At 45.3% G+C, this 13,881-nt stretch overlaps 1 protein-coding gene across 2 annotated transcripts in view; it reads left to right on the forward strand.

Annotated features, from left to right (window-relative positions):
• Window positions 1-13,881, forward strand: part of LOC142014505 (deubiquitinase DESI2-like) — a 123,126-nt gene that overhangs the window by 33,942 nt on the left and 75,303 nt on the right. The window contains exon 1 of one of the 2 annotated variants that reach the window (XM_074997160.1): window positions 9,962-10,995. The exons of the other annotated variant lie outside the window; for it this stretch is intronic. Coding sequence (XP_074853261.1) covers window positions 10,957-10,995 — 39 coding nt within the window. The 5' untranslated portion in view covers window positions 9,962-10,956. Of the gene's footprint in view, window positions 1-9,961; window positions 10,996-13,881 lie in introns of those variants that run through there. 2 annotated transcript variants of the gene reach the window in all.

Consider the following 13,881-nt stretch of genomic DNA (forward strand, 5'->3'; position numbering starts at 1 on the left):
TAATTTTATATTGCAAAGTAACACTGCAAAATGATCTCATGGAAAACTCAATACTCCTTTCCCTAAAATTAAAGGTTGTTTTAAAACATAGATAGAGTATGCACTGTTGGCCCTGACATAGTCTCACCAGCAGGTGGTGTTGAGATATCTTAGCAGTGTTGAATACATTGAAAAGCTTTTCCACAGATTGCCTGTGGCGTGGCTAGTGCACCACAGGGTTTCAATACCAGAGGATGCAGCAGCTCAAAGATTTCTCATGTTATCTGAATACAATAAAAACTTCAGAAAAATTCATGGAAGGACAATTGTGCATATTGGATAATAATCGCCCAGACTAGGCTATGAGATGGTGTGACAGGTCTTCTCTGTCACTATTCAGCATACTTCACTGCCTGGTCAGAAACACCCACTTGGTTATTACTTTTCACTATGATCTGTACTTTTCTTTTTTCCCCACATTACACTGTATAACACAGTATAATGCAGCTTTAGAGCAAAAGGGGGAAAGAACAGCAACCTCAGAGCTATTTTCACTGCCCCCTTGCTTCAAGTTCCTTCCACTTATGCCTCCCAATGTGTTGCTAGCCAAGTGATTATCCCCCAAGTGCTCCTAATCCTGCCCCCCTCATGGAAAAGGTTAACTGCCTCCAGTTGGGTCTGCAGGCTTCTTTGGGCTGCAGCAGTATCAGGTGATGAAACTGCTGCTGTTAGTGTCCTGTTCAGAAAACAGAAGTGAATTACATTATCCTGAGAGAATTAACATTTGGATACCAATGTAATTGTCAAGAAACTTACACAGTGAAGTGAAAAAGTGGACAATAGGGAGCTAGCATGCTTACCAGCCACGCAGGTACTAGACTGCAGGATTTCCTTGAAAAATGAAAATGAGAAAAAAATCATTTAATGCTTGCTTGTGTGCTAGTAAAACCTCTTTCTCTTAGACAAAGAATGAAAATTAGAAATGGACATGAGACTACAAGAAAGCATTTAATACCACTATAATGTTATCATCTGCACTCAAGTTTTATGAAGAGACTGCAAAAGAGACGTCAGATGTAGTATGTGGAATAATGAAATTCTATTAATACAGTGTAGTAGGTGAACATATATCCTTATATTCCATGACCCAAGACTTGGTATTTTTTTGCTAGAAACTACTAGATGGTAATAATAGTATATGATGTTTCTGTGTCACTATGGTGTTGATTTGATAAATTGTGTTCTGTTTTCTGGAGAAAATGCTGGTCTTTAAAGGTTACAGAGAAGGGAAGATGGGGGGGATTTGCTAATAAGGGAAAGTTTTTTTTTTAGTTGGGTCTGATTCTATGCTCAGGAGAAGGAAGGAAGAAGTATGTAGGGATACAAGTAGGACAGATGCTAGCTAAGTATTTTGGACATGCTGGTAAATCTGCAGAGTTCAAAGGGACAGTATCAGTTTGAGAAGCTTCAAGCATGGTCTCTGAAGAGGTGGGAGGTTGTGTTTGTGGTTCTGGCAGTGGTAGTGAAGAGATCTCTGGTCACTTGCTGACTGTGCCACAGACTTCCTGCATGGCCATGGACAGCTCCCTTAACTCCTCCATTTCACATTTGATAAGCAAGACTAATACTTCCTTTCTCCCATCGTTTAGTTGTCTTTGTGTATTTAGACTATTAGGTTTTATTAGCAGGAACTGTCTCTTCCTGTGTATTTGTCCAGGGCTTATTGCAATGAGAACCAGGTTGTGTCTGGGGCTTCTGGGTGCTAATTTGAAGAAGCAAATGGAGAAAGACACTCTAGAAATATTGAAAATATACATGCTCAGAATCTGTCATATGCAGTGTGAATTATTATTACCATGCAATCTCTGTTGATACCATTACAGTTTGTGCTGTGAATTCACAGTAATATCATGAATGTAATTTTGGTGTTCAGGAGGGGGTGTTAACACAAAGGTTCAGCATTTATGTCTATTTCCAGATTTAAAAAAAATCATTTTGATCCCCCTTTCAGCTGGAGATAGATATCTAATATCAGCAACTTTATTACAATGTTCTTTTACAAGGGAAATGATAAAAGCCCAAACTTCCAAATGCTTGACAAGCAGAAACCTGTAGCTGGAATTAAAAACAACAACAACTACAACAAACAAACCAAGAAAAAAGAAGCTGAAACATCAAATCAGTGAAGGTTTCAATTGGTGTTTAATTTGTAATGAAAGAGGCGCTGGAGTTTAAGCAATTGGATGCTGGGACTTGAGCAATTGTGTTACAATGATAACTGATCTGGCGAGCCAAGAAGTGACTGGGCTATGAGCTGCAAAGCCTAGAGGTGCTAGAGTTCAACCCTGGCCAGCCCTAGCACAAATGAAACATTAGTTTCAACACAAATATTAGTTCTGCCCTTTTCTCCCTAACCACTGTCCTTCATGTAACTTGAAGCTACAAACTGCAACATAGCTCCTGGATAAAACCTTGCAATTGATACACAAACTGTAAAACCACCCAATAATAAGGCTAGGAATCCTATGGGTACAGACCCAAGGCCACAACATTTTGCATATTACCTTCCACAGTGGTCTAGATAAATCTCATCCCAGTCGTTGGCTGGATAGCCCACTCCCATTCACTCTCCCAGCACTGCTCAGAAACCTCAGTCTCAAGGTTTAGGTTAGGGATCCAGTAGCTCTGTGACAGATACATTTGTACTGTGGAAAGCGAACATAAACATCTCTTAAATCATCTCTGTGAGACCTGTAGCATTCCAAGAGCCAGGCTACAGAATTTAAGTATGGATCTATGAGGTCACAGGTGCATCAAGAGAAACATTAAATTTTGCCCTGTCACAACCTCTGCAACCTTCCTCAGGAATCTGATTAAATGCTGCCACCAGTTTTTAACTGTATTTTATACTGCTTAAAAATAGAATCCTGGGTAATATACTTAGACTGACTAATAATGACAGCTATATGTAGGGAAGTGTATTATGTGGAACCCAAAATGACAAGTTGACCAAAAAATAATAATGGACAGCTGAGAGGTGCACCTGACTCGGTTATAGGACATATTAATGATGGCTTGGTGGAACAAGATGTAGAAAATTTCTAAAGGCATCTTTTGCTGCTGGTAATTGAGACACAAATATCTTTAGATCTATGCATAAAGTTTCCCACTAAATTATGTTGTCCTATTAGTTCCTGATTAAATAGCATACAAGTTTTGATAGTACATTGTAGAGCCATCTGGAAAGAATCTGAGAAAGACTTCAAGTGAGCTGTTCCTTTTCTCTTACTGTTAATCAGGTTAACAAATACTTATTTAAGTTCAGTGTCTGATTCTTGGTTTACTAAAGAATTCATTAGATGTTGACATTAATTACTGTTAACACTTTGGACTTCTTTGATATTCATTAATGGATAGTGCTATAACAGTTTATAAATACTATTTCAGCTTCAAGATACAGGAACTGAGATGCAAACTAAAGTCATAATTAGCAAATGTGACTGGTGGTTAAACACACTTTTTTTTTCCCCCTGTAGGGGACTGTCTGCACAGCTGTAATAGAGCTGTGGCACATCTGAACTTCCTGGGTCACTTGGCTGTAAAGTTTTACATTTGTGGTGTTGTTGAATGCAGTTTTTTTGTATATAATTCCACATTTGTAAGCTCAACTTTTATGATAAACAGATTGCACTACAGTACTTCTAATGAGGGAACTGAAAAATATGATTTCTTGTTTTTACAGTGCAAATATTGTAATCAAAATACATATAAAGTGAGCACTGTACACTCTGCATTCCATGTTGTAACATAAATCAATATATTACAGAAGACATCCAAAAAAGTCACGAATAAATAGAAGCACACATTTGAATCCCTTGATGGCACTGATTCATGCTCAGTGTTGTATATTAATATGCCTAGTAAGGAATCTATTTGTCAAACATTTCCTGAAATAAATTACCAAAATAGTTGAAAATGGCATGTTGCATGGGTGGCCAACCAGTTAGGGATCAAGAACCATGGACAGATTGCAAAGAATCATGTGGATAGAGTACGAAGACCCAGGTATTATATATGTATTTTTCTCTCTAATATATATTGTTAGAAAAAAAAATATAATACGTGGCTCAATGCCTGCCCCCAGAGCCAGGCGCCCCCAGAGCCAGGCACCCCCAGCCCTCTGCTCTAACCCAATGTACCCACACCTCCCCTAGAGCCAGGCACCCAAAGCCCCTCCCTGATTCTAACTTGATGCCAGCAACTCACTGGATTTGGCACTGCTACTGCCGCCACCACCTGCTTCTCACACCAAGTGCTGGGGTGCATGCACAGAGTGGCAGACAGCACTCCTGGCATGCAGCTCTGAGGAGGAGCTGCAGTTAATGGCTCAGAGAATTGCCTCTCCCTTTGTGGGTTCCAGGACTAATTGCCCCGAACAGTTATTAATGGGTGAAAGTCTATTGACTTCAGGTTGAATTCACATTGACATGGTATCAAAGGAATGATGTTCACTAAAACCAGAGTCTGATTTTTGACTCAGTGCCTGCACTGATAGTCTGATGCATTGTACATATTATATGAAGCGGTCCTAACATTTATGGGTTAGGGGCCCAGGAGATGTGGGTTTGTGCCTGGTTGACCTATTGTGTGGCCTTAATTTATAACAGAATTTTCAGATGTGTGCTGAAAGTTAGATACCTTAGTATGAATTTGGGTATCTAAGCAAATAAAGAGTACCTAATTTTCAGAGTCACCGAGCAGCCAAAGTTCCCAAATCACATGCAAGGTATGTGTACACTGCAATAGAAGACCTATGGCTGGTTCAGGTCAGGTGACTGACTCATGGGGCTTGGGCTGTGGGGATACAAAATTGCAGTGTATTCTCCTGGAGGAGTTCTCTGCTAAACCATTAAGAATTCTATACACAATATTTTAAAATTCTGTCTATTTGTATTTGTTAACTAGCAGATGTACTGTGCATTGCTCGTTGGTCATGGGAGCTCAGGGCAGGTGTGAGGAGTGTGGGAAGTGGGAAGTGCCTGGCATGGGAACATTTTTAGGTACCTCAGAGGCAGAAAACCAGAAAAATGAACAGTTGGATTACTGGCTGCTCCAGGTGCTAAAGCACTACTCAAGAAAGAAGGATATAATGGAGAAGCTAGATAACTCCACTGTAGAGGATGGGAGATTCCAGCACTTGAGCCATTCTTTTAATGTGACAACTCTGAGAAGCTGTCCCAGACAGAGGACTTTTTGGAGCAAATTGATAAATGTAACATTAATATAACACCAGGATCAGATGGTATTCACCCGATGGTTCTGAACGAACTCAGTTATGAAACTTAGAGCTACTCAATGGTATGTAACCAATGGCTTAAATCAGCCTCTGTACCAGATGACTGGTGGATAGCTCATGCAATGCTGTTTTTTAAAAAAGGGCTCCAGAGGCAATTCTGGCAGTTACAGGCCAGTGAGCCTAACTTCAGTACCAGACAAATTGGATGAAACTATAGTAAAGAACAGAACTATCAGAGACATAGATGAGCATGTTGTGTTAGGGAAAGAGCCATCATGGCTTTTGTAAAGAGATATCATGCCTCACCAAATATAGTAGAATTCTTTGAGAGGGTCAGCCAACATGAGGATGGGGTCATCCAGTGGATATTTGACAAACGTCACTCTTGACAAAGGCTCTTACAGAAAGTAGGCAGACATGGCGTACGAACAGGAGTGGGCCATCAGTGACACATGGGATGGACAAGGGTTAGCCCTTGATATACCGCCAGGTGCTTTATTTGCCTGTGTTTCCACAGGTATAGCCACTTGCAGTTCCTGTTGGCTGTGTATTGCTGTTCCTGCAGCTCCTAGAGCCAAGGTAGTGGTGTCTCTGTCTGGACCACTTCTGGAATGGTGAGCTGCAGCTAATAGGCGCTGCAAGTGGCCATACTGGTGGACGCACCTGTAAATGAAGTGGCTGGTGGGCTACCAGGGCTAACCCTGGCAAACTGTGTGCAGCCCATGGTCTGTTTCTTTCCCACCCCTGGAAAAGAGGGAAGGTCCTCTCATGGATCAGTAACTGGTTTAAAGATAGGAAACAATGGGTAGAAATAAATGGTGATTTTTGTACAGAGGAGAATCTGTGCTGGGACCACTACTAAATAAGAACAAATAATCTAGAAAAAGGGGAAAAGAGTGATGTGGCAAAGTTTGCAGGTGATACAAAATTACTGTAGATAAGTCAAAAATTGACCATGAAGAGTTACAAAGGGATCTTATAAAACAGGGAGACTGGGAAACAGAATGACAGAGGAAATCCAGTGTTGATAATGTACATTATCAAATGTGTATATGTACAAAATGATGAGGTATAAATTAGCTATTAGCACTCAATGAAGAGATCTTGGTGTCAGTGGGGATAGTTCTCTGAAAACATCTGCTGAACATGCAGTGGCCATCAAAAATGCTACCAATGTTAGGAACTATTAGGAGAGAGGTAACAAGAAGGAAAATAGCATGTCACTATATAAATCTCTGGTACACTGACATTTTGAATACTGCATGCAGTTCTTGTCACCCCATCTTAAAAATATTAGAATTGGAAAAAGTGTAGAGAAGGGCAACAACTGTGAATAGGGGTATGGAATAGCTTCCCTCTGATCAGGGATTAGAAAGACTGGGACTGTTCAACTTGGAAAAGAAATGACTAAGGGGAGATACGATAGAGGTCTAATCATCATGACTGGTGTGCAGAAAGTGAAAGAGGAAGTGTAATTTACTCCCTCACATAACACAAGAACAAGGGATTAACAGGCAGCAGGTTTAATACAAACAGAGGGAAGCATTTCTTCATACAATGCACGTTCCATCTGTCGAACTTATTGCCAGGGGTGGTTGTAAAGATCAAAACTATAACTGGATTTAAAAAAGAATTAGGTAAGTTCCTAGAGGATGTCTATCAATGGCTATTTGCCAAGACAGTCAGGGATGCAACCTATGCTCTGGGTGTCCCCTAAATCTCTGACTGTCAGAAGCTGGAACTTCATGTTAGGTGGATGAGTCACTTGAATAAATTGCCCTGTTCTGTTCATTCCCTTTGAAAGTATTGGCACAGACCACTGTTGAAAGACCTGATACTGAGGTAAATGGACCATTGGTCTGAGCTGGTATGCCCAGTCTTATGTTCTAATTTACATCAAGCCTCAGTTTAGCCCACATTAACAAGCTACATTATGAGGAAGTAGGGCCAGCCCTGTTGTGCCCTAATTAATTAACTCCTTCCCAACCTGAAGGAAAGAGGGTCAGAGGGATCAGGTGATACTTTAATAGGCACCTGGACTTTGTTCAAAAAAAGGACTTGGGGATCTCACTTGGAGATCAGAAAGACAGTAAACAGGTAGGTCCTTGTAGAAGGCTTTGAGCTGGGGTTTGTAGGGAAATGGCATTTCAGGAGAATCAGCCTGGTGCCTAGTGCTTTATATCAGGAGGAGAAATGTTTAAATATAGGCCAGAAAGGGGCTGAGGAGAGGATAGTATTAAGAACTGTTTTGTTTTTGGGACCCTCATAGGTAGATACTTATACCTCCTGGCAGTGTTATATTTATTAAATGTGGGTAGATGGCTCAGACATGCCTTGCACTGATCTTTGTGTGGGGTTTTTTAAAGAGCCTTGAAGAGGGCTCCTAAGGCAGGTTACTTGCAGCCCATGGAGTGATGCTTGAGTAGCAGCTGCCCTGTTGTACTGGAACACTCACATTGTATGCCTCCAAAGACATATTGCCAGTTTAGCAGGAATGTGATGGCTGCTTTTTGAGCCTTATCCTTTTCTATGTTGAATAAATCATCTCGTTAGAAGCTTATGCTGCTCAGTAACTAGCAGATCAGAATCTTTAACTTTCATTGGCATTTAAAAACATTTCCCAGCTTTCAGTCCAAGAATCTAGTCTCTGGGAATATTCCCTCTACCCATATAGAGCAGCTGCTATTGCAGTACAGAGGAGCCGCGTCTACACGTGCACGCTACTTCAAAGTAGCGGCGCCAACTTCGAAATAGCGCCCGTTACGGCTACACGTGTTGGGCGCTATTTCGAAGTTGAAATTGACGTTAGGCAGCAAGACGTCGAAGTCGCTAACCCCATGAGGGGATGGGAATAGCGCCCTACTTCGAAGTTGAATGTCGAAGTAGGGCACGTGTAGACGATCTGCGTCCTGCAACATCGAAATAGCGGGGTCCGCCATGGCGGCCATCAGCTGAGGGGTTGAGAGACGCTCTCTCCCCAGCCCCTGCGGGGCTCTATGGTCACCATGTGCAGCAGCCCTTAGCCCAGGGCTTCTGGCTGCTGCTGCTGCCGCAGCAGCTGGGGATCCATGCTGCATGCACAGGGTCTGCAACCAGTTGTCGGCTCTGTGGATCTTGTGTTGTTTAGTGCAACTGTGTCTGGAGGGACCCTTTAAGGGAGCGGCTTGCTGTTGAGTCCGCCCTGTGACCCTGTCTGCAGCTGTTCCTGGCACCCTTATTTCGATGTGTGCTACTTTGGCGTGTAGACGTTCCCTTGCAGCACCTACTTCGATGTGGTGCTGCCCAACGTCGAAGTTGAACGTCGACGTTGCCAGTCCTGGAGGACGTGTAGACGTTATTCATCGAAATAGCCTATTTCAATGTCGCTACATCGAAATAAGCTATTTCCATGTAGCGTGCACGTGTAGACGTAGCCAGGATGTGATAGGCCTGTGGGGCCAGGATTTTAAAGGTGTGGGTGCCTAATGATGCAGATAGATGTTTAGAGAGATTTGCAAAAGTGCCTAAACTCCCACTGAAATAAATCTGGTCTCTGATCTGTCCTTTCTGAATGGAGTAAAGACTGCTCCAGAGCAGTAGGTCATCTGACTGTGGGCCTTCCTGTGCTCTGCTACACAGGAAACTTACATGGATTAAAGGGTATGTGCCTTTCACCTTCCTTTCCCTTTCTTGCACAGCAGAAATGCATTGGCTTCACTGCTAGGAAACTCTCTGAAGTGTAGTGGTAGGGTCACGGATTTGTCCCTAAAGGCACACACCTCTGTTTGCTTGTACTTATGTCTTCCTAGAGGGATGACTAGAAGTTGCTCCTTGGCTCAGAATTTACAGTTGATGGGCTCTGGCTTTATTCCTACAGTCACAGCTACTGGCAATGTGTACATTTTAGGACTCCGGCTTTAGTTTGCTTTATGAGTTCTTGTGCTAAAGTAAAGCTGATATATTTTTGAAGCCCTTATTACAGCAGGGACAGGAGCAACAAACATGATCAAAATATTGGCTTACACGTAAATTATCCTAGTAAGATGGGGACTTCAAAAACACAACTGCTGGCACGGCTAGAAATGAGCAGGCCAGTACTTCAAGCTCGGACAAGTTCTCTCTTGGCCAGCGGGAATAGTGTAGATTTCCTTGCCCCCACTGGGGCACTTGGGTGAAATTGATTAGCTCACTAGCCCTTGCGTACATGCCCTGCAAACACAACCTTGCGCTTCCCCGGTAAAAAGCAGGTTGGGAAAGGCACCTAACGAGGCACCCCTAGGGAGCCCCGCTGGAGAGGGAAGATGGTGAAGTTTTCTCTCCCGGGAGAGGAATGAAAAGGGGGTAAAAGACTTTAAGAGCAAATAATGTTTTTTTTTCTTTTCCCGCCCCTCTTCCTCCAGCACCCGGCGGGGTCCTCATGAGTGGCATATTGAGCCCTCTGGGCAGGCAGCTGCGGTGGGGTGACTCCCAGACCGCCCGCCCCAGGAGGTAGAGCGTTTCCCGGACGGCTGAGGCCAGCGCTGGCGGGGGAGGGCCGGGCTGTGCTGATGTAACAGGCTCCCTGCAATTTCCATTCAGAGCTGGTTGGCTGCAAGCTGGCAGCGAGCCCGAGCGACGCCCCCAGCTCCGATGAGCTCATCCCAGCGCCCGCTTTGGGCTGCTCCAGGCCGGCGCTGCGCTGCCTCAGCAGTGAGCGAGAGACTCGCGGCTGCCCGGAGAAGCCGCTGCCGCCCGCCCGGGGAGCGGTGCTCGCGCCGCCCATGGGCCGCTGAATGCCGCCGGCTGGAGAGCGCGGACCGGCCGGTGCCGGCCTCCCGCCTCTCTAGCGCCGGGGCTGAGGCAGCTCCCGCGCTGGCCGCCGCTCGCCGGGGCCCGCTTTGCCCCCCAGCGGGGATGCCGCGGCCCCGCGGAGAGCGGCGAGGACCCGGGCGGCCGCGGGACGGGCGGGCCGCCCAGTAGGGACTGCGGCAGCGCCGCGTCGCGGGGGGGCGGGAAGCGCCGAGGTTTCCCGCCCGGCCGGCGTGGGCCGCCCCTCCCTTCCGGTCCCCTCAGCACCCGGACAGCTCCCCGCGCGCCATGCGCTGGGGACTCGCGCGCCTCCCGCTGCGGCGCCCGGCCGGGCACAGGCGCCTCGGGCCCTGGGCCGGGGCCCGCTGAACTCCCCCCACCCCCAGGGCCGCCCCCGCTCTCAGGGCAGCGCCCAGCGGCGGCCCATGCCCGGGGGCTCTGCGGGGCGGCCCGAGAGAAACTTCCGCGCCCGGACAGCTCCCCCCGCACAAAGCGGCGGCCGCGGCGCGCCCCGGCCCTGCCTCTCCCGCCGCCGCGCTGCTCCGCTCCGCTCTCTCACCGCCGGGGGCTGGAAGTCTGCGGCGCTTCCCGCCTCGCCCCATGCCCTGTGGGGAGCGGGGGTTGCTCTGCGCGCCAAGAGCTGCCCCGTCCGCCGGGCTGGCGCCGAGCGCCCCCACCCTGCGCCTCGAGGGGCTGCAGCCCGAGCGGGTTCCGCGCTTGGGGGGAGGGGGGGTGACAAACACTCCCCCAAGTTTGGCCTCCGGGAAAAGCCGCGCAGCCGGGCTGCTCTCTTCGGCGCCCGCAGGAGGAGGTTTCCCGCCCAGTGTGGCTGATGGCTGAAGCTGCCCCGGGGACAGCGCCACGTCTGGCGGAGATCTAGGGGCTTCCTCTCGTGCCCGCCGCCGCGATCAGCCATGGCCAATGAACCGGTGATTTTGAACGTGTACGATATGGTGAGTAGGAAACAATGCGAGGTGCGGGGCTGGGCGGGGGGCGGGGGAGGGAGAGTGCGATTGGACACGGCAGGGTTTTAAATGAGGACCTGGCACCCAGCCCTGGAGAGGCTGAATTTTCCAAGCGTGTCTCCTTGTGGCCCACGGGAGATGGTGCTGGCTCGGGCTCCTTTTGCAGCTCAACCGAGCGGATCCAAGGGAAACCCGCTGGGTTGTCTGTACATTAGGAAAATGGACTTTTCGTGTTGAAAAGCCCCCGCTGGAGCGAGAGAGGCGATTGCCTCTCTTATTTCTACAGTCAGATGCCCTTGACTTTCAAGGCTATCCAGCCTCAGGCTGGAGAGAGCTCCAGGGGAGGAAGAACAGGTTCCAAAGTATTCCTGTAAGGGTGTTAAAATTAACCAACCAAATCCCAGTCTCACATGCTTGGAATATTTGGACAGAAGCTGTCATTTGGAAAAGCTTGAAGAAATGACCTGAGTAATTTTTTTTGAAGGTGAATAGTAGTTGCTTGAGTAATAAGCAGTTTAAAATGAAATTTTAAAAGCTTCAGCAAGGGGCGTCTAGGAAATGAAGCCCTATTCCGTACTTCCCGATCATCCCTGGAAATACCCCTTGAAGTTCAACAGCATATTCAACAGCTCTCCTTAACATCCCTGGCAGAAGGAGAGAGTTATTTATGTTAAAACAGAAAATCAAAGCACAAAGCTTAAATAAAAGCTGTGCTATAGTTCAAAAAACAAAGATGGCTTTGAACAAGCAATTTTATTTATGGTTGTCTCATGCACTCATGAGCCTTATCCCCAGCTCCCTCTTAAATGATTGGCATTGGGTAGCATGCAGAATGGGGACATTTTGATCGGGAAGTGCTTCTCTCAATGTGTCCTTTGTAAGCCTAGAATATCAAATTCCACCAGTCCCACAAATTTTAGTCAATTTTTCTGTGGAAAATATCATTGTATTAGGACCAATATCTGATATGACCATAATTATCCAACCGCACATTTTAAGAATTTATGGTGTGACACTTCATTTTAATGTCATAGAGTGGTAATTAACACTAACTTTACCAAGGAGTCCATGGAACATATAACACTAATATGCCAAAAGAAATATGATGAGGTGGTTCATAATGAATGCCAAAAGTAGTAACAATGGGATGCTTTAAATGAAGGGTTGGCATTTACAGCAAAGATTAAGTAATTCTGTCAGCTGGGAAGCCTTAAAGTACTCCTGCTGAGGAAGAAAAGTGCTATTTAAAGTGTAATACCTAGATCTAAGAACACAGAGGAGTCCAGCTGGACCGACTAGGCATACACAATACTGAGCCTCACTCGAAGGCTCTCTCTGTTGACCTAAATGCATTTCTTTTGGAATGCACGCTGCTGTAGTCCTTGTTCAATTGGTTGGCAACCCCAAATAGGGGCTTATTTGTGAGACTAATAGAAATCATTCTGTGTACTGCTTTGGAAATGTGAAGTGTCAGAGAATGGTTGATTCCAGAGAGAGATTCACACCAACATCACTTCCATTTGGTTCCTTCATTTTTTAGTAAGTGAATTCCCTGAGAAGGGTATCAGCTTGACAGTCCTGCAAGGCTGACTTCTTCTAATTCCCCCTCCCAATGCTACAGCATGGGCAGCAGTGTAAACTTTCCTTTGGGGCCCCATTCTCAGCATGCCTCAAACCTGAGGTTTCAGGATTGCCTCTGAAGATGAAGGGAACTGAGTTTCCATGACCTTCTCCTTGACTGTTTTCCTGTGATCATCTTAATGGCTTTTTTTCCTCTGCAAATTGTGTGTTGTGATGTGTTTGCCTGCCAACAGGAAGTGGGCTAAGATAACAAATTTAATTCAGACTGAGTAAGTTTTGATTTCCACTAAACTGTGAAAGTCTTCATATCTTGTTATTAATCGCCTGGGTCACCCCTAACTTAATGACTGTATATGGAATATGAAATTAGAATGGTTTCTATCTGTTTGCCTTACCACTGAGTTGCCAATAATTCAGTTTCTATGTTATAACTTCTGGGGCTAAATTATTTTGATGGATGCTATGTTTAAAGCCATACATCTTGGGATATAGCTGTGTTGTATCTGAATTTCATTACATTATAGTGGGGAATTATGAGGCAGCAGAGAAACAATTGCACACATAAATAACTATTTTAAAAGTGGCATTAATACAAGGTGAAAAGGTAGCTGGGGATCACAATTGACAAGAATTTAAAGCTCTGCTTTCCTGTCAAGGACAATGACCCCACCATGGCACTAGGGAGCATGTTAGATACCAGAGAGCTTAGCTTTGGGGCAAAAGTTCAATTACCAACCCTTTGCATAGATATGAACTATCCACTTTCTGTACTCCTAAGTATTGAGCAATTATGGGCCATTTATCTTTTACCCATTGGATATATACAAGGCTTCTTTCAAAGTAATCCTGGTATTTAACGAGGTGCTTTACTGTATAGCTGCAGCAGGTAGCTACATTTAGAAGGCTTGTTTCCTAGCGCAAAATAATTGAGCAAAAATTGTTGTGTGTTTCCAAGCGCTCAACTTACTTTCAATAAAAGCAATTCTATCCTCCCTACAATATAGATGGGTATTGTATTATATTTTGTCTCTGTGTAAAGAGTGCAAAAATAGGAGGAGGGTGGAAAATTTACCTACTGAGACATAAAACTTCAAAAATAGAATAGGTAGGCTGTTGACGTACTGATTTAAAAAACATGAATCTAAAGTGATGGCATGGCTCTGCAACTGGTCATGAGTTCAGAAGCTTTTAAACTCTAGGTGACACTTTGAATCTGTTTGAGAGTATAGTTGGTGGCTTCATGAAATAAGTGGTTTGTGGAAGTTCTGAGGATGGCTGCTGCCTAGATAGCAG

This window comes from Carettochelys insculpta, chromosome 6 (genome assembly GCF_033958435.1).
Source record: "Carettochelys insculpta isolate YL-2023 chromosome 6, ASM3395843v1, whole genome shotgun sequence".
In the NCBI taxonomy this organism is placed as follows: Eukaryota; Metazoa; Chordata; order Testudines; family Carettochelyidae; genus Carettochelys; species Carettochelys insculpta.